This window comes from Aphis gossypii, chromosome 2 (assembly GCF_020184175.1).
Source record: "Aphis gossypii isolate Hap1 chromosome 2, ASM2018417v2, whole genome shotgun sequence".
NCBI classification, from domain to species: Eukaryota; Metazoa; Arthropoda; class Insecta; order Hemiptera; family Aphididae; genus Aphis; species Aphis gossypii.
In genome coordinates, this window is record NC_065531.1 from 14,707,675 (window position 1) to 14,725,434 (window position 17,760).

At 28.3% G+C, this 17,760-nt stretch overlaps 3 protein-coding genes across 3 annotated transcripts; 2 read left to right on the forward strand and 1 right to left on the reverse strand.

Annotated features, from left to right (window-relative positions):
* The first annotated feature begins 27 nt into the window (after nucleotides 1–27).
* Nucleotides 28–2,879, forward strand: LOC114123172 (probable isocitrate dehydrogenase [NAD] subunit alpha, mitochondrial). The gene is made up of 6 exons (XM_027986062.2): nucleotides 28–298; nucleotides 416–541; nucleotides 973–1,145; nucleotides 1,251–1,514; nucleotides 1,591–1,840; nucleotides 1,920–2,879. Exons 1-6 carry the CDS (start codon nucleotides 272–274, stop codon nucleotides 2,154–2,156), a joined length of 1,077 nt encoding a protein of 358 aa, XP_027841863.2. The 5' UTR covers nucleotides 28–271; the 3' UTR covers nucleotides 2,157–2,879.
* A 281-nt stretch (nucleotides 2,880–3,160) lies between these two features.
* On the reverse strand, nucleotides 3,161–11,249 carry LOC114123171 (uncharacterized). Its single transcript, XM_027986061.2, has 15 exons — nucleotides 10,544–11,249; nucleotides 10,051–10,193; nucleotides 9,872–9,982; nucleotides 8,785–8,882; nucleotides 8,493–8,605; nucleotides 7,883–8,042; nucleotides 7,756–7,825; nucleotides 7,505–7,637; nucleotides 7,209–7,437; nucleotides 6,984–7,129; nucleotides 6,645–6,897; nucleotides 5,401–5,627; nucleotides 5,094–5,320; nucleotides 3,993–4,218; nucleotides 3,161–3,901 (listed from the first exon to the last, which is right to left on the reverse strand). Exons 1-15 carry the CDS (start codon nucleotides 10,803–10,805, stop codon nucleotides 3,711–3,713), a joined length of 2,589 nt encoding a protein of 862 aa, XP_027841862.1. The 5' UTR covers nucleotides 10,806–11,249; the 3' UTR covers nucleotides 3,161–3,710.
* A 136-nt stretch (nucleotides 11,250–11,385) lies between these two features.
* On the forward strand, nucleotides 11,386–13,524 carry LOC114123173 (H/ACA ribonucleoprotein complex subunit 1). Its single transcript, XM_027986063.2, has 4 exons — nucleotides 11,386–11,620; nucleotides 11,898–12,007; nucleotides 12,767–12,982; nucleotides 13,057–13,524. The coding sequence occupies exons 1-4, from the start codon at nucleotides 11,536–11,538 to the stop codon at nucleotides 13,336–13,338; spliced, it is 693 nt and encodes a 230-aa protein (XP_027841864.1). The 5' UTR covers nucleotides 11,386–11,535; the 3' UTR covers nucleotides 13,339–13,524.
* Nucleotides 13,525–17,760: the final 4,236 nt, after the last annotated feature.

Below are 17,760 nucleotides of genomic sequence, written 5' to 3' on the forward strand. Positions count from 1 at the left end.
AAAGACGACGAATATCGCCCGACCGTCGTATTAAAATATGTATTGAATCGCGATTCGTACAGTGCTACGGAGTACGGTCACCGAACTGTCGCTGGGCTGTTCAGTAAAACATCTGTTCCTTTAACCTCTCACCCATTTTCGTTTTAAAAATACTATCGAGTGATCAACCCTATCTTTTGGCCAGGACAGTCGAGGAGAAAATTTTTCTCCGACCGTAAACCCTTTGAGAGAGCTCTTTTTTGACCTCATCTCTTACCGACGATCATTCGCCATGGCTCACAGGATATTTCACAAGATCGTAAGTACCTGGTTCTCGACGAAAAACGGTTTGTTTGTCGATTTCCAAAGCTTTCGCAATAGTCTTTGTGTGTACATTTTCATTCTTAACGCTAAAAGACTGTTGATTTGTTGACAGAACAATGTTACCCAGTACCTAGCTCGTTCCTATGGCTCTGAAGCCAGGAAAGTGACTTTGATCCCCGGCGATGGAATCGGTCCTGAAATTTCGGCCGCTGTTCAGAAGATTTTCGAAGCCGCCAAAGTAAGTGATTATATCTCACTCGAAAGCAGGAATCTAAGAATATTTTAAATTAATCGTATCTCGTAGGTATTTAGTGAGACTGCATGCCATAGTCTAAACAAAAAATAATGATAAAAGTTCTTTTTGGAGTTTTTTTTTTACTGCTTTTTACTATAGTGGATTTATTGAACTCAGCCATGAGCTATTTAATAGAAAATTAACAGTGTGTCTGTATTTTTACGGCATAATTGATCTGGTAGTCAGGAAAAGACTGAATGTTGAAAAGTTTTCTGACTATAATGAATTTAAAGATTATTGTTACTAGAATTGTAATTTAAAGTAAATCTATTGGTTTTAACCATTTTCAATTTCTTTAGTAGTGTTTTAGTAGTTTCTTTAAAAAAAACTATTAATTGAAGTTATAATAAAAACAAAATATTTCTTTTTTTTAGACTCCTATTGAATGGGATGTAGTTGATGTTACTCCTGTAAGAGCACCAGACGGCACAATGAAAATACCATCTAAAGCTATTGAATCAGTAAATACTAATAAGATTGGATTAAAAGGACCTCTTATGACACCGGTTGGAAAAGGTCATCGCTCATTGAACTTGGCACTTAGAAAGTAAATATAGTGTTATTTACTAATTATAAATAATAGTACATATAAGATATACTTTGAATATTTCTGTTTATCTGAGACTACAACTTGTGCTCAATATTTTTCCAGAGAATTCAATTTATATGCCAATGTAAGGCCATGTCGCTCGCTTGAGGGTTATCCTACATTATATGAGAATGTAGATGTAGTAACAATTCGAGAAAATACTGAAGGTGAATATTCAGGTATTGAACATGAAATTGTTGAAGGAGTAGTACAGTCCATCAAATTGATCACAGAAGAAGCTTCGACTAGGGTAGCTGAATTTGCTTTTAAATATGCTGTTGAAAATAAACGATCCAAGGTTACTGCTGTACATAAGGCTAACATAATGTATGATAAACTAATATATATTTTTTTAATTGTGTGTAACATTATGATTAATGTTTGAAAATTTTAAATGTTATAGGAGAATGTCTGATGGTTTGTTCTTGAGGTGCTGCCGTATGGCTGCTTCAAAGTACCCACAAATCAAATTCGAAGAAAAGTACTTAGACACAGTATGTTTGACCATGGTTCAAGATCCAAGTCATTATGATGTTTTGGTAATGCCTAATTTGTATGGTGATATATTGTCAGATATGTGCGCTGGTTTGGTTGGTGGTTTAGGTCTGACACCCAGTGGAAACATTGGTAGCAATGGTGCTTTGTTTGAATCTGTAAGTAATATTTTATTTATTAGTTGATTTCATTAATTTAACTAAATTGTCAATTTATAATCAAATTTAATTTGTTTAGGTCCATGGAACCGCTCCAGACATAGCTGGTAAAGACTTGGCCAATCCCACTGCTCTTCTGCTATCAGCTGTTATGATGTTACGTCACATGGAACTCAACAACCAAGCTGACATTATTCAAAAAGCTTGTTTTGAAACAATCAAAGAAGGCAAATACAGAACTGGAGATTTGGGCGGAAAAGCTAAGTGCTCCGAATTTACAGATGAAATTTGCCGTAAAGTTGAAGAGTCTTCTTAACTTCATGTTAAGTAATAATTGTTGGTCCATCAATTTTAATTATTTGTATTTGTGTATATTTATTTTGTGAAAAAACTAGGCCACACAGATTAGCAATAACCTTCTCGAGTTTTTCGTGTTTGTTCCTTTTTATTTAAATATAAAAGTAATATTTTACCCAGTAATTGTATAATTTAACTAGGATTTTTTATGAAAATGATGGTTTTTACTAGTACCGAGTCATTATTTCTGTGATACATATTTAGAAGAAAAACCATTCATCGATTTTTAACTGTCATTTTCCATTAATTCATTTTCACAATTCATTTGTTGATTAATTACTATATAATATCATATTTTATTAATTATTTTGTTATTTTCAAGTTCAAAAAATATCTATCACCCATGACTTGATGTACTAATAACAATAAATCATTTGCTTTACAATTTAAATATTGTCGTTATTATTTATTTATTATTGATTGAAAAATTGTTGCGATATTCAATATATTATTTTATGTACTTAACGATAGCGCTGTTAATCATTAAATCAAAATATATAGTTTACAAATAATTGACAAAATACAAATGCTCAGTATACACTGCAATAATTATAAATGTGCATAATGAATTAATGATTGTTCTTTGTTATTGAGAGTATGAAAGTATTAGATACATGTGCCTAGTCACTAGCCGGTATTATTAAATATTATAATAAAATATAATTTTGTTATTTTACTGAAATCAACTGTGGCTCGTTTTAATTATTATACCCTTATAGTGTTAAAGTATTATACTCGAACAGTCCATACTGATAATGATTGGCGTTAAAATTGTACGAAATATTTATCAATCATGCTTGACGAGTGAAATGGCAATAACAGGTTTGTGTGTATCGTAGGTGATCAAATACCAGCTGCTGGTGATTTTTTTCCAGCGGCTGTATACATTCTGTTATTCTGTGTAATCTTTTGACGACTTGTAAAATAATGTTTATTCAATGGTTGAAAATGAACATCAATAAATGTTATTTTCACATACATTTATTTCTATAAACAATCATAATTATTTAATAATACACAATAATGTACCATCATACTACATGATGACAAAATGACAAAAATAAAATTGTTTGGGAAAAACATACACAAATCATAATCGTAGTGCAAATATTGCCAATGTTTACAATATTCTAATCATTATTTCGCCACAAACGTTCTTTTCGTTTAAATATATTGGATTGTTATAATTTAATGAGATAACATAGAAAAAAAAAAATTAAAATTAGTAACAATGAATAGCACATGCATTAGCAACTATAACATGCCAGGTTAGAGTATTGGAACATTTACTATTATGAGCAGACATCAATATTTTTATAATAACTTATACTACACAACATAACATCAAAAAATAATATTTATACATAATTCAAAAATGTATAAAAATATACATCGGTGTTTATTTTTTCAATTTACCAAAAAATAAATTAGTTATTTGAAAATGGTTTATTAACATTTAATTAGTTATAAAATATCAAATCTTATCGTCAAGCAATAATTGTTGGGTACTTGTTTAATCGCTTGTATCGCTTATTGCGATATAACTCTCGTGGGCATCAAAAGGACGTGGGGATTCGCATATTAAACTTTGAACTATCCATAAAGTTGATAGCTTGGGAATTTTTTGATTCATGATTGTGCTCGGACAATGGTCGTCAGTAATAATTACAGTCATGTGGCGTATTAATGGCAGACTTACCGCTCCTAATAAACAAACAATTATATTTTCAATATCCATAAATACAATTTTGTTAATACCAATTATTTGATACATATTATAATTCAGTTAACGTACCTTTTTTACTGATAGTGTACACAATAGCACCAGAAAATTTTAACAAACTGGAAAAAAAGTTATTTTTAGGTTCATCTGATAAAGCTACATATATAACATAATCAGAAAATATATTTGAGTGTACAGTATCAGGTGAACGGAAAATAACTTCTTTCTTTTCAACTGACCAACCATTTGGTATAGGTTTAACATCATTCTTTATTAAAAACTCGGAAAATGACATTTTCTAAAATAAAATAATAAAAAAATTAACAATCTGAAATATAACTATATATTAAACTGCATGAAAGAATTTACACTATATAACATTGTATACTATATAATAAACTAAAAGGCTGTAGAAATTATTTATTAAACTATTTATTTAAAATTTATATTTAAATGTTTATTAAATTGGTATTTTAACTCATAAATATTTAATTTATCAAAACAACATATATGATAAACTCCGCAATAAGTTTATTTAGACTTCTAAATTAGTATTAACTTAAATACTTTTTTTTAAGTTATTATTGACATTTTCAAGTATAAAAGATAATAAATTGTAACTATTAAAATAACATTTTTAAATAATAATGCTACAAAATGTTAATTAATTAAGTACCTTGTAGTATTTGATGCATGTGGCTAGTATAGCCATATAAAATTAGCCTAACAAATACATGTTCTTGAGTTTTTTCACAACATAAAAAAATTAAAAAACATTGAACAATCACATGTAAAAATGTAAGAGTCGACTAATTACTGAGTGAGTTTTATTCTAAAAATAACTATTAAGTTGGTTGACTACACATAGACAGTTATTGGGCAATATCACAGTTGACGGTTGTTGACTGAGATAGTCTGTATAGAACTTTGTAAACACAATATGAACTAAAATTTGACAACATAATACTGTTCAACATTTTAAATGCCTTCATAGGGTACAGTAATTGATGAAAACAAAAAATAAAATAATAATCAAAGCATTAAAATGCATTTTATGTATGCAATGTAAATTTACTTAACCTTATGAGTACACAAGGTAATATATGTTCATTCAATTATACATTTATTTAAGTATAAAAAAAATTAAATAACTAAAAATAAATGTCGACGTACTTGAGAAATAGCATGTTCAATACATCTATGATGGTAAGCTGGTATACCAAGACTCAAACCCAATAAAAAATTACAAGTTTGTGAAGGAGTATCAGTAATAATGTATGAACATTTGTAACAGGACTTTGGTAACACATTCAAGTACCTATGAACAGCACCGCCATGCTTATATATTAGGGATTCGAGATACTTTTTATGGACTTTATCTGGTTTGAAATAATGTGAATCTAAAAGTAAAATTAAGTATTTAGTAAAATAATTGAAAATACATTATACAACTAATGTATTATTTTAATTTTATACTTACGTTGGTTGATTTCATGATCAGTACCCTGATCACTGTCATTAGACATTGGTATCCGTTTATATTTAGAATAAGAGATAATAAAGTGTGAGTTCTCAAATATTTTTATAGATTTATTGGGGGGAGACACAACTGTACGGTTAATTTTGTCAGGAGATGAATACTCGCTATCAATGTCGGAGTTTTTTAATTGAGCCATGTTCACATTCGTTAAATCTTCCCTTACGTGACTAGATAACAATATAAATAATAATATTTCATTAAGATTTAATAAACAGGTATTTAGATAGTTTAAAAATGTAGTTATTATATAAAAAAAGGCAAGGAATAAAATTTTACAAGTAATTATTCTGTGCCTTTAAATAACAATAAAATATTTATTAATTTATTTATAGTAAATTCAATGGGCATGTAACATTTAACGAAAATGTAAAATATACAACTAAAGATACACATTAGAAAAATGACAACAATAGTTTGACAACATAAAAGTATAAAACTAGTGACAGCTAATCTTATAAGTATTCAAAAGAAACAATGAAGTACCAGTTTTAAAAAAAATCTTACATGTAAAATTCAAAAAAATTAAGTGCAGAGAAAATTGTATTGGTTAATTGAAGAGCTTTTGGAAGAAATGAGTTTGCTTTTTACAATTTTATAATAAGGAAAGGTTAAAGAAAATAAGTATATTGTATGTATATTGATGAGCAATATTATTATTTCTGAACAGTATGATTATTAATAATCTCAACAATTAACATAATATCTACTAAATTAAATCTTAAACTAAGACATCTGAGATAAAAAGATTCTTGTAAATAATTGAGCCTTTAAAAAAGGGGCAAATTTTAAAATTACTTTATTCTTATATTTTTGTGTAAGAAATAAATCTTGATCATTATCAACATTTTTATAGTAATGTTGCATATTATTTGTATTTTGTAAATATTTAAGTTATATATATTATTTACTTTATATTATATAAATATAACAATGATTAATAAATAATAACTATAATCAATATATTGTATATTTTAGAGTCTCGATAACTCGAATTTCAAAGGAGGTAAAAATGAATTCACCTTATATATTTTTCGAGTAGCAAATATAGTTTTCTTTGTAAAGGAATTCCCTAGAGACAAACATTTTTTTTTGGAGTTCTCAAGACCACTGTATTATATTAAAGATGTAAATATAAAATGTTTACGTCAAAAATCTCAAAATAATAATACAAAAAAATATCTTACTCAAAGTCTGAATCTGATGAAGCAGCTTGGAAGTTTCCTTCATCATAATCATCTCCAGTAATTCCAGTGCTTGTACTAGGAATGTTTCTAGGATCAGGTACTTCAGGAAATAGGCATTTTCGTTTTTTTCTATTGGTTGTTTCTGGAGCATCTTGTTTAGTTTTCTTACGTTTACTAGATTCATTTACTGTAGTTTTACTTTTTGTACTAGTTGATCGGGATAAACGAAGTCTTTTTCCTTCAGATACATTAGCTGATATAAAAAAATCAATTATTTCTAATTAGATGTTAATTGAGAAGTGTTAATAAATAACAATTAATATTAATGCAATTACATACACAAGCTAAGTCTATGATAATTTTTTAATACAGTTTTATCTTGTAACTTTCTTGCTTTTTCAACATCCAATACTAGTTTATCAAAAGGAACAACGACCACCTCTGAATTTAAGTCTACAGTAAATGTTTTGTCACCATTGGGTACTCTGTAAACAATAATGTTACATATATAGCTTAAATATGATTATAAACACTATATTGTTGAATAAAATATGCTAAACATACTCATTAATAGTAACAATTTCACCAACTCTATATTCTTGGGAAACAGTATCAAATATTGCAACAAGAGTCCCAATTTTTAGAGCTTCACTATGTACAAGACAATCAGAATTTAATAGTTTTATATAGTAGTCAGATATAAATTCTACTTTAAATTTTGGGGGTGCAGTATCAATTATAACGGCTGGGTAAAACATTTTATCTGCCATCCAGTAAGCAAATATTTTATCCCCTGTAAAAGAAAAATAATGAAATTAAAATTACCTGATAATTATTTATAATAATCATATTCCACAAACCTATTTTAAATGTAACAGGATCACTTGTTGTATTTTCAACAGAATTAATTGGAGTATCATAACATTTAGGTTCCTCTATTTTAACATCCTTATTTTCATTGAAAACATTTTCAGAATTTTGTTGTCTTGTATTCTAAAAAAAAAACAATTAATTAAAATGTTTAGAGCGCTTAGTGTTATAAAACTATAATAATTTATCTATATAATAATTATGAATTATTTTATTATAATATATTAAGTAAGACACATACTTTTAATATTTTTTTTGAACTACTATCATTATTTTGTTTGGGTTTTCTTTTTTGTCTTGTCTTTCCAGCACTATAAAATAAAAATATTTTAAAACTAAGATTTGAACTAATTTTAATTTTTTTTTACCGAGTTTTAGTTTGTGGTTCATTCTGGAAATCTTTATTATCCATACTACTAGCAATACAATTTTCTGTAACCCGTGGATAAACATAGTTACACTTATGACAAGTTAAACTTTCTGGATAAGTGTATACATTTTTTGATAGTAAAATATTGTTATGTTTGGCTGAAATATAAAATATACCATGACAGTTATAAATAGAGCTGTGACTTTTTTTAGAAAATTGCATTTGTTATAATATATATATATATATATTATATAATATATTAAATTATGAATAGTTAAGAATAAATAAATGTAGATTAAAATATTTATTATTGTTTTATACGTAAAATAAGACCTATAAAATAACACTTTTATGAATTTTTATATTTATATGAATTTATTGTACCCAAGTGATCCATACTTAATAAAATATGAATTTATTAAAAAAATATTAGTGGATTTAATTAATAAAACATGCAGGAAAATGATGGGTTTATCCCTTGGTTTATCACACAATTTAAAACAAAATGTGATGCGGTTTAAGTATTTTTGAAAATCAGATAGTCATAACATAATCTATATTGATAAAATCAAGTAGGAAAATTATTGGTTGAAATTAGTTATAGTTACATTTTGATTGCTGTAAAAGTATTCCAGTTGATGAAGCACTACTAGATGATGATATAAATGAATCTCGTGGAGCTTTTGGTACCAAAAATGGCTCTTCAATTAAATGGCCACAACTAAAAAAATAAAATACATTATTAAATATTAATATAGCATTCTTAAACAATTAAAATAGTAAAAATTTACAGTAATTATAAATCATAACAGGTCTTTATGACTGTAAATAATATATTGTGTTAACTATATATTTAAATAAATAAATAAAATTGATTAGAAAATATTTATTAATAATTACGTTGAATTTGATGAACTAGAATGATCAGCTGCATAACCATTAAGAGAAGATACATCAGACTTAATATCAACTTTAATGTTTGAATCAATTTTTGATATCTAAAATACAAATAAATAGGTAATATTGAATATTACATGTAAAATATCTAAAAAAAAATTGATTTTAAAATATATGAACATATTTATTATTTAATAATTATTGTACAAAAACTAAAAACTAAATTAGTGTCCCAATCATTTTACTCCAAATAGCTATTAGTTCCAAAATCATTTGTAATAGTCCTAACAAAAAACAGTAAGTTGTTTTGGTCATATTGAAGTGTAAAAGAAGCATATAAAATTTGTTGAAGGTATTATAAAAATGTTAGTTAAATGAGTCATAAATGTAATTCTAATGTTTATGGTTTATTACCTTTAACTAGAGAGCGGATCTTAAGGTTTTTACATATTTTTATTGGCTTATGCAATTTTACGAGGATGAAAAATGTGGACAATTCATTCACCACAGAGTTGGTAAGAGAAAATTTATTTTTCATATTAAAGCATATTTTGTACATTAGAGAATATTTAGCCTATTTTTCATATTTTACAATGTAATCAAAAATTGCTGAAAAAAAACCATACACCTAAATACTTAATTTCTCGAGTTATAATTTTATATTTTTTTTATAATCATTCAATTATCTCTTTTTTTGTTATCGCATTAGTAATGGTGGTCATTCCATAAAGTATTATAACAATATAATATAATATTACTCTATGGATCATTCTGTTACTCTCAATCCGTGATTGTTACAGATATATAAAATAAATATAATATATTATTTATACATATACTTATTTCTGTAGTGATTGTATCATAGATAAAACTAATCTGTTACCAAAGGAATGGCGCATAATAGTTATTTATTGAACTATTTTTTTCTTTTATAAAATTTTTAATATTTTAATATACTTTTTTATATATTTTAAAAACATTTCCTATATATATTATATTTAATAAGGTACCTGTTGGTCATATTACAAGAATATTTTGTATATAAAATATGAAAAAAAGATTTAAGTAAATTCAAAAATGTATAACATACCGCAAGTAGTTTTGAACTATTTGGTGTTATCCTACTTATAGCTGCAATACAAAAAATGTAATCATATTCAGGATATAAATTGTCAATTGATTTTTCCTTATTTTCTGTAGGCTAAACAAAAATAAATCTACAAATTTTAATCTTAACAAATATATATATATATATAAATCAATATATACCAATTTGATTTCTCTATCAGAATTAATTAATGTAGTTCCTTCAGATGTTGAACCATGAACTTCTTTATGAGGACCGTGTAATATAATTTCAGAATTTGTTTGGAACAATGCAGGAGGAGTAATGGCATGAGTTTCCCAAGATTCTGAAATAAAAATTGAATAAAAAATTAAATATTTCTCACATACTAATTGGAAAAAGAGAGCGATATTGGTATGATTGATATTTGCAGAACCCAATATAAAACGATTAGTAACTATAAAAAATGTGTTTTGAATATTAACTTAATTGATAAAATTCTCTTAATTTGTTTAAAACTTAAAGCATAGTTGAATATAATATGTATATTTTACTTGGTTATGTAATCACTTGTTGATTTACTTATACTTATATCTTTAAGGGAAATATTTTAATTGCACGCATCTTATTTATATACTATTAATGTATACTTGTTAATAAGTTAATAGTAGTATAGTATTAATTTATTATAGTTACTTTCACTCATGTCTGTAATGGAAGTTTGGGCAGCGAGATATTGAGAGCTGGTAACTATCTTGTCTTTGGCGGTCTGCTGTATATTGGAATGGTCTATGCTGTTGAATTCACTGACCGACGACTGTTCACAGTTCAATATTTGTTCATTATTGGTAAGACATACTGCCTCATTGTTGGTCAGCGGTAAAGCCATGTCTTCGTCGGTCGGTTCGGTCTTGGTCGGCAACGAATGCTCGGTTTTGAGTTCAATCTTGTCGTCCATGGTCGTACATTTATTATAACCGTTTATTTCGTTCGTAACAAAACTGGACTGGCTCTGAATCAGACGTGTAGTGCTGTCGAATTAAATACCGGATTGCGTTGGCCGCGAAAACTTCAAGTCGAACTTTACTGGATTTCTGACGGTTGCGCAGAGCTGCTAATGAACGTGAAACGATCATACGACATACTCGTGCACGTCTTGTATAATCACCAACGAACGCCGCGAAAAAATCATAATGGCTGATGTTTGATACAACGATACGTTTAAGAATCCTGATTACTGATTAGTGATTTATTTGGATTTCGGATAAGCGATATGAACATATTGTAGTGTGATAGTGCAGGACGTGGGTTGTTGGGCTTGTTAAGACGGCCATAATCATTAAACAAACATACATATATAATTTCTATGGGTACGGTAAACGATGTTGTTGTTGTGCATGTGTATAGATATTATAGTATCAATATCCGTGGTCCCATTTCGACGAATTATTAATTACTCCCGTGTCTTCGTGTTTACAACTCGAGAAGTGGTTTATAGTTATTACCACGAGTTACCATTGAATCTTATCACCAACGCTGTGGTGGTTGTTGATAAGCTGCGTGTAGTCGTTTCACGTGTTTGCCTAACCGGCCCCAAGCGGCAAACATAAACACGTGATTTTTTTGTTTTTTAAATTACCGTATGTCACTCAATTTTCATTATACTATTGTTCTGATTCCGAATTTCGATGTCTTACAACAATAACAGAAACAGCTTCGGCCGCGGAGGCGGTGGCGGCGGCGGAGGAGGAGGTGGCGGTTTTCGAGGCCGAGGTAAATCACGTAATATTGTTTTAAGCACCTTTCGTTGATTATGCGTCGTGCGATTCCATAATATTATTAGCTTTAAACTTGACATTGTCTTGAAAATCATTTCGAAGACTGTAATTATTTTTAAAATAATTATATTTATTTCTAACTTATTTTTAATTTTGATCCATGTATTTAAGTATTCTTATTTTTATTATTGACTTCTACTTGTTGTGTTGTTTGTACTTACTGCCACTACTTAGTTAGGACTATAAAATAAAATACTTTTATACAATTTCAGGTGACGGAGGTGGCCGAGGAGGCGGTGGCGGTAATTTCCGTGGCGGCGGTGGAGGCCGTGGTGGAAGAGGTGGTTTTAATAGGTTTGCAGAACAAGGACCACCAGAAGAAGTATGAATAATAATTTTTACATTTTTTTCATTGGTTAATTTCATAGATCAGATAGATTATTTTTTACAACACTTCTTTCCCTGTATTAATACTGGTAAAAATAATTTCACAAAGATCTGGTATAGACTTATGATAAGTGATCGGTTATAATACAAATCCTACTTTGTAATTCTACGTATGAGTGCTTTTATGTAATTTTTGTAAGTATCAAGTCACTTTCTCTATCTGCCATTTTCCTGTCCAATGCCTTTCCCCATGCATATTATATCTTTTATTATTATCTTGTAAGAATAATATAATTTATTTTAAAAAATGTTAATTTATATGTTATTCATGGAAAGTGTCCATGAATCGTTTGTATATTATGTTATAGAAAGTAAATTAAAATTGACAAGAATATAAACCAAATTAATAATTTTGCTACTATATCATACATTATCAGACATAAGTTCTAATCACAAATACTAATCGTTCACGCTTTAAAATTTGAGTTGTAATTGATACTTTATACTAGGTAATACTGATTAGTGACCTTTTAAACACTAAGACATTATTCAAAAAAAAAAAAATATTGCACAATAAAATACCCTTTTGATACATGATCAAACTTTAAGTTGAAAGACTTTTAAACTGAAGACAATTTAATATGTATATGTAGTAAAGTTGTGTATAATCATAATCAATTAGATAATGTTTTTATGTATTAATTTGGTTATTTATAATAAAACATTGTGATTATTATTTCTTTTGTTTCTATAGGTAATACCTCTGGGTTATTTTACTCATGCTTGTCAAGATGACATTATTTGCAAAGCTGAAATGGAAGACGTTCCATACTTTAATGCACCTATATACTTTGCTAATAAACAACAAATTGGAAAAATAGATGAAATATTTGGCACATACAGTGATTATTTTGTTTCCATTAAGTTAAACTCTGAAATTAAAGCAAAATCTTTCAAAGGAAATGACAAGGTAATTATAATTTTTTAGTTTGTTATTGAGTGCATTATACATTTTCAAATTATTAAAATTGTTTCATGTTTTAGTTATACATTGATCCAGCAAAACTGTTACCACTGAAGAAATTTTTACCTCAACCTGGCGGTCAGAGAGGTAGAGGTGGCGGTGGAAGAGGACGTGGTGGTCGAGGAGGAGGTGGTCGTGGAGGAGGTGGTTTCGGTCGTGGTGGTGGCGGAGGAGGCCGTGGTGGTTTTGGACGTGGTGGTGGTGGTGGCCGTGGAGGCGGTGGAGGACGAGGATTTGGCGGTGGACGAGGTTTTGGTGGTGGCGGTGGACGAGGAGGAGGAGGACGAGGTTTCAAGAGATGAAAATAATATTAAAATAAACAAATATTTGTGTTAATATCATGTTCTCATAATATTTCTTTGACTACGAGATTATTAAATCTATTTGAATTTAAGACCAAATTATTTTACATGTTATTTATCATGTTCTATGCTGTATTAAACTTAAGCCTTTATTAAAAAAAAAATAAACCAATTTTTATTATTTTATATTTTTTGTTATCATAAAATTGATAAATATATCCAATTCAGAGTTCTTTATTAATTCATACACGGTACTAAATTTAATAGTTTTAAAAATGTATGTATATTATTCTTTAAATTTTAGGCTATCACTATCCTTGTATAAACTAATGTAAGTTATGTTATGAACCCTGAATTTTGAGATTGAAACAAACCAAATATGTACAACTTTTATCAAAATTCAAATCAAACCTGGATAAAATTTTAAAAACTAATTAGAGCAATAAAATAAAATAAAATGAAATTTTGTTTTTTATGGATTTAGTCACATAAGATAAAATTAATTTAATTTTAAAACAATGATTTTAAGCAATTGATTTTATTTGGTTCTAATATTGGTAATTTTAAGTCAGTTTTCCAAACTATACAATATGTTTGGATTGGTATTGTTTTAAAATTAGATATTTTATATAATTACTAAGCTATGAAACAATAATTATTACATTTTTTAAATAAATGAAACAATAAGAAATTAGTTAACTTAATCTAGTATTAAAAATAAAATATTTGGATAATTATTGAAAATAAAATCACTTATTTTCCTATATTGCATTACCAATGCTATTTATTTGGTATTTATACAATATTTAATTCCTGAGTCCTGACATTGGTCTTAATTTTTTGATATAAAAATTATATATTTTTATAACGTGTTCTTTACGCTGAGGCGTGATATTAAAATGAAGTTATAATTTTATAAGGTTTTGATTTTTTTATTAGTAATAATTGGGATATCACTATTATTACAAAAATTAAATAAAATATATTATTTAACGAATAGGTTTGTAAACTTACTATGTCTAAAAAATTATCAAGAGAAATAACTTAAAATACCTTTAAAAATCACCCAAATTTTTGATAGGCACATAAGCGAGAGTAAAACTATGGTTTACTTTATCGTATTTTCTTAACACTTCTTTATTTGAACTAAATTAACAATTATACAAAAATGAAATACTGATCAATTAGTTTTTATTTGTTTGAGTAAGACACTACATCGTAATCGTAGACGTAATCACATTGAAAAATCGAACAGCTATTTTCATCCGAAACTCATTAGATACCTATACTTGAAAAGTATTAGAGCAGATATTCAATACGAATAAAATAGTATTGTACAATTCATAAACAATTATTGTTCTTTAATATAATGTTTTGAATTCCCTAATTATTTATACATTTTTATATGCATTAAAATTAATAAAATAGCCCTAAAATTCGAGATAAATTGTAATCATTCAATCATTGAAGTATCTGTCGCATAAAACTAATTATGTACCTACATGGAAGTTGGAATGCATTGTTATTGAGCACCCAAACATCCATTGAAACCCGAAACCTATACCTATTAACATGGTCGCCCATAAGTAATATTTTAGGGGGGTCAAAATAATAAAATTCTCAAATGTAAGGTATTAAAGATAATAATAATATTATGGTAATATTTATTGAACTACAAGTTTTAAATATTTTTTGCCCAGGGGGGGGGGACAATTACTCTATCTTGCCCCACCCAATGGGCCCCCATGCCTATTTATAAGTCTGTCAAACTATTCTAAAACGAAGTTTTTATTTTAATACTTAAAAGTATAATGGAATATCCTGGGTTATTTTTTTAGTATTTTACCATGAGTTTTGCTATTAAATTCTCTCTGAATGGAGATTATTGTTGTAACATCTCAAGCATACGATTATGTTTTATTATTAGTTCAAAGTTTATATTTTTAAAAATATTTTTACTCAAAAAAAATACATTAAATTTTAGTAGGTATCAATGTAGTGTGTACCACGGATTACAGACTTTTCACCTGTTTAAAACAATTATAAATACTGTCGAGTCGCAATAGTTCAAATTTTTTTTAACTTACCACCTAAAAGTATAAAACGGGCGCAGTTCATAAATTGACATCCCCGTTAAAATATTATAATAAACTTAAATAGTCAATAGGTAGTTGACAATCATAGTCTTTGAAAAAAAAAACAGTCGAGCGATCCCGAAAGACTTCATACGTCGTTGGCTTGGAATCTATATTACCTATATGAACTTTTCGTCTAGGAGATTTTCAGTTTTCTCGGTGTCGAGCAATATTCATAATAAATTCATTATCGATTTCGAGTTTCACGAATAAAACACTACCTATATTCGTACATCCTACCTGCGTAACACGCTTTAAAAAATTAACAGTAATACGATGTCGGACGTGAATGATATCGGGGCAGTCTTACAACTAGCAATCGATCAACTTGAGTTAGGTCTGTATAGCAACTGATAACATCACTTCTGCAGCAGAAAAAAAACACTAACGATGTCGATGACATCATCATTAAAGTCATTGAAGATTTTATGGATGTAGTGTGCTTTAATGACTATTCGTTGCCCTACGGAGACGCACCGTCAACCGAGGAAGATCCTGAGCAGCCGGTCGAGTCTATCACTCTCGAACAAGTAGCGGCTGTTGACATTTTTTGCAAAAAGCGACGTAGGTACGACAAGATATGGTGGTCGGATAGGACGCGGTACCGGTCAAAGGTGCGGAATTGAGGAACGCGTTTGGAGAGCTAGATCCGGATGTAACAGCATTGCAACCCGCTCCACGTCGAAAACGGATATTCGCCGCGACTTGGAAGGGCTTCAGACGAGTTTTCGGGTGTGCCGTCCGGATCTAGTCAGCCGACCAGGTCTCTAAATGCATTCTTTAATTCCGTCTGGCTGCCCTGATATTGTAAGAGTTAAATTAATAACAAACGACGACACGACGTACTAAACTGGGATAAACCTATTTAAAGACCAATAAGTAGAGATGAACAAATAGGTACATAAAGGTAACGGGATGATCTCTAAATTTTTTTGTAACTAATCCCAGTAAAATATTTATTTTGCTTATAATTACAAAATAGTTTAAATACAGGTAGATTATATAGACTAAAAAGTAGGAGTAAAAAAAATTTTTAGTTGTATTAAAATTTCAAAAAAAAAAGAGTTGTTATGAATCTGTTGAGCAATAAAATTAAAATTAAAACTAATATTTACCTGCGATGGTCCTCAACATTTTTAACAAGATATTGAACCACTAGTTTCAGAAAATACTCTGTGGAGTGAGCACTAAACTTGTTATCCATTTTCAAACTAGTTTTGCGTAACATAAGAAGATTTCTGCAGTAAAATAAATATAATAAATTAACAAAAATTAAATTCGCATTTCAATTAGATTGTACCTGTAAAACTTTGGTGATTTGACTTCTCTAAAATATTCTAATTCTTCTTCATATCATATGTGTGGACGTAGGAATCTCAGCGCCGAATATATTTGATCCAAGTTTACACCGAAACCAAGAGGTATCAGCAAGATTGTGTAAAACTTAAAAATTGTATAGGTAGCTATAATATATTCAATATAAAAAAATAAAATCATACCAAACCAATAAAAATGAGTTAAAGTGTTTCTGAAATTAAGATTTGACTTCTTATATCTTGATTTATAAAAGTGAAATTACTTATTAGTCATTACTTACTCTAAGACCGTGGCTTTGTCATAGCAATTTATTAAATTTGAATGCAACATAACACAATATGCGAAGAAAATATGCTCGTGGCTGCTTACTTTTTTGTTACCGCGAGATAGCGCTATCATATACTATTTTTGTTTTCTTACAGATTTGTGGAATATTGTTTCAGTCAGCCGATGTGGCTGTTCAAGGCAATACAATTGCTGAATTAGATTATGGCAGTTACGAAAATGGATGTATATTTCTTTTAGAGAATCTTTATCTTTAAAACATATTTTTTTGTTTCTATATCAATGGGTTAAATTATTAACCATTCTATCACAAACATAGGTAACTTAACTTATTTTATATTTTATTATTATTTGTTTCTTTTAAACATTTAATTAAAGTAGTACTTTAAAGTAGTCAAAATCGTTTTATTTCGGTGGACGGTGTATCAAATACATTTATTATCGGCCACCTTGACTTTTTTCTTCGGAACATTTTCGTTCAACTGTTAAGTCATTTCATTTCATAAATACATTGAAAAATTTTTGTTCAAACCTAACTATATATTATTTACAGTTAAAAATATACAACATAATTATGTGGGATGTACGAGTACATAGGCTATTGGAAGGACAGGACCTCAAATATTTTCACGTTTGACAAGTATTATTATTTTATATAGTTTGTAAATTTTAATATTGAAACAAA

What these genes read in the sequence shown, in the direction of transcription:
- LOC114123172 (XM_027986062.2), top strand. Translation starts at nt 272, where the DNA reads ATGGCTCACAGGATATTTCACAAGATC. An exon ending in AGATTTTCGAAGCCGCCAAA is followed by an intron (nt 542 to 972) that starts GTAAGTGATTAT and finishes TCTTTTTTTTAG; the next exon opens with ACTCCTATTGAATGGGATGT. An exon ending in ATGGTGCTTTGTTTGAATCT is followed by an intron (nt 1,841 to 1,919) that starts GTAAGTAATATT and finishes TAATTTGTTTAG; the next exon opens with GTCCATGGAACCGCTCCAGA.
- LOC114123171 (XM_027986061.2), bottom strand. Translation starts at nt 10,805, where the DNA reads ATGGACGACAAGATTGAACTCAAAACCGAGCATTCGTTGCCGACCAAG. An exon ending in CATTACAGACATGAGTGAAA is followed by an intron (nt 10,194 to 10,543) that starts GTAACTATAATA and finishes TTTTTATTTCAG; the next exon opens with AATCTTGGGAAACTCATGCC. An exon ending in GTTCAAAAAAAATATTAAAA is followed by an intron (nt 7,638 to 7,755) that starts GTATGTGTCTTA and finishes TTTTTTTTTTAG; the next exon opens with AATACAAGACAACAAAATTC.
- LOC114123173 (XM_027986063.2), top strand. Translation starts at nt 11,536, where the DNA reads ATGTCTTACAACAATAACAGAAACAGCTTCGGCCGCGGAGGCGGTGGC. An exon ending in TGGCGGTTTTCGAGGCCGAG is followed by an intron (nt 11,621 to 11,897) that starts GTAAATCACGTA and finishes ATACAATTTCAG; the next exon opens with GTGACGGAGGTGGCCGAGGA. An exon ending in AACAAGGACCACCAGAAGAA is followed by an intron (nt 12,008 to 12,766) that starts GTATGAATAATA and finishes TTGTTTCTATAG; the next exon opens with GTAATACCTCTGGGTTATTT.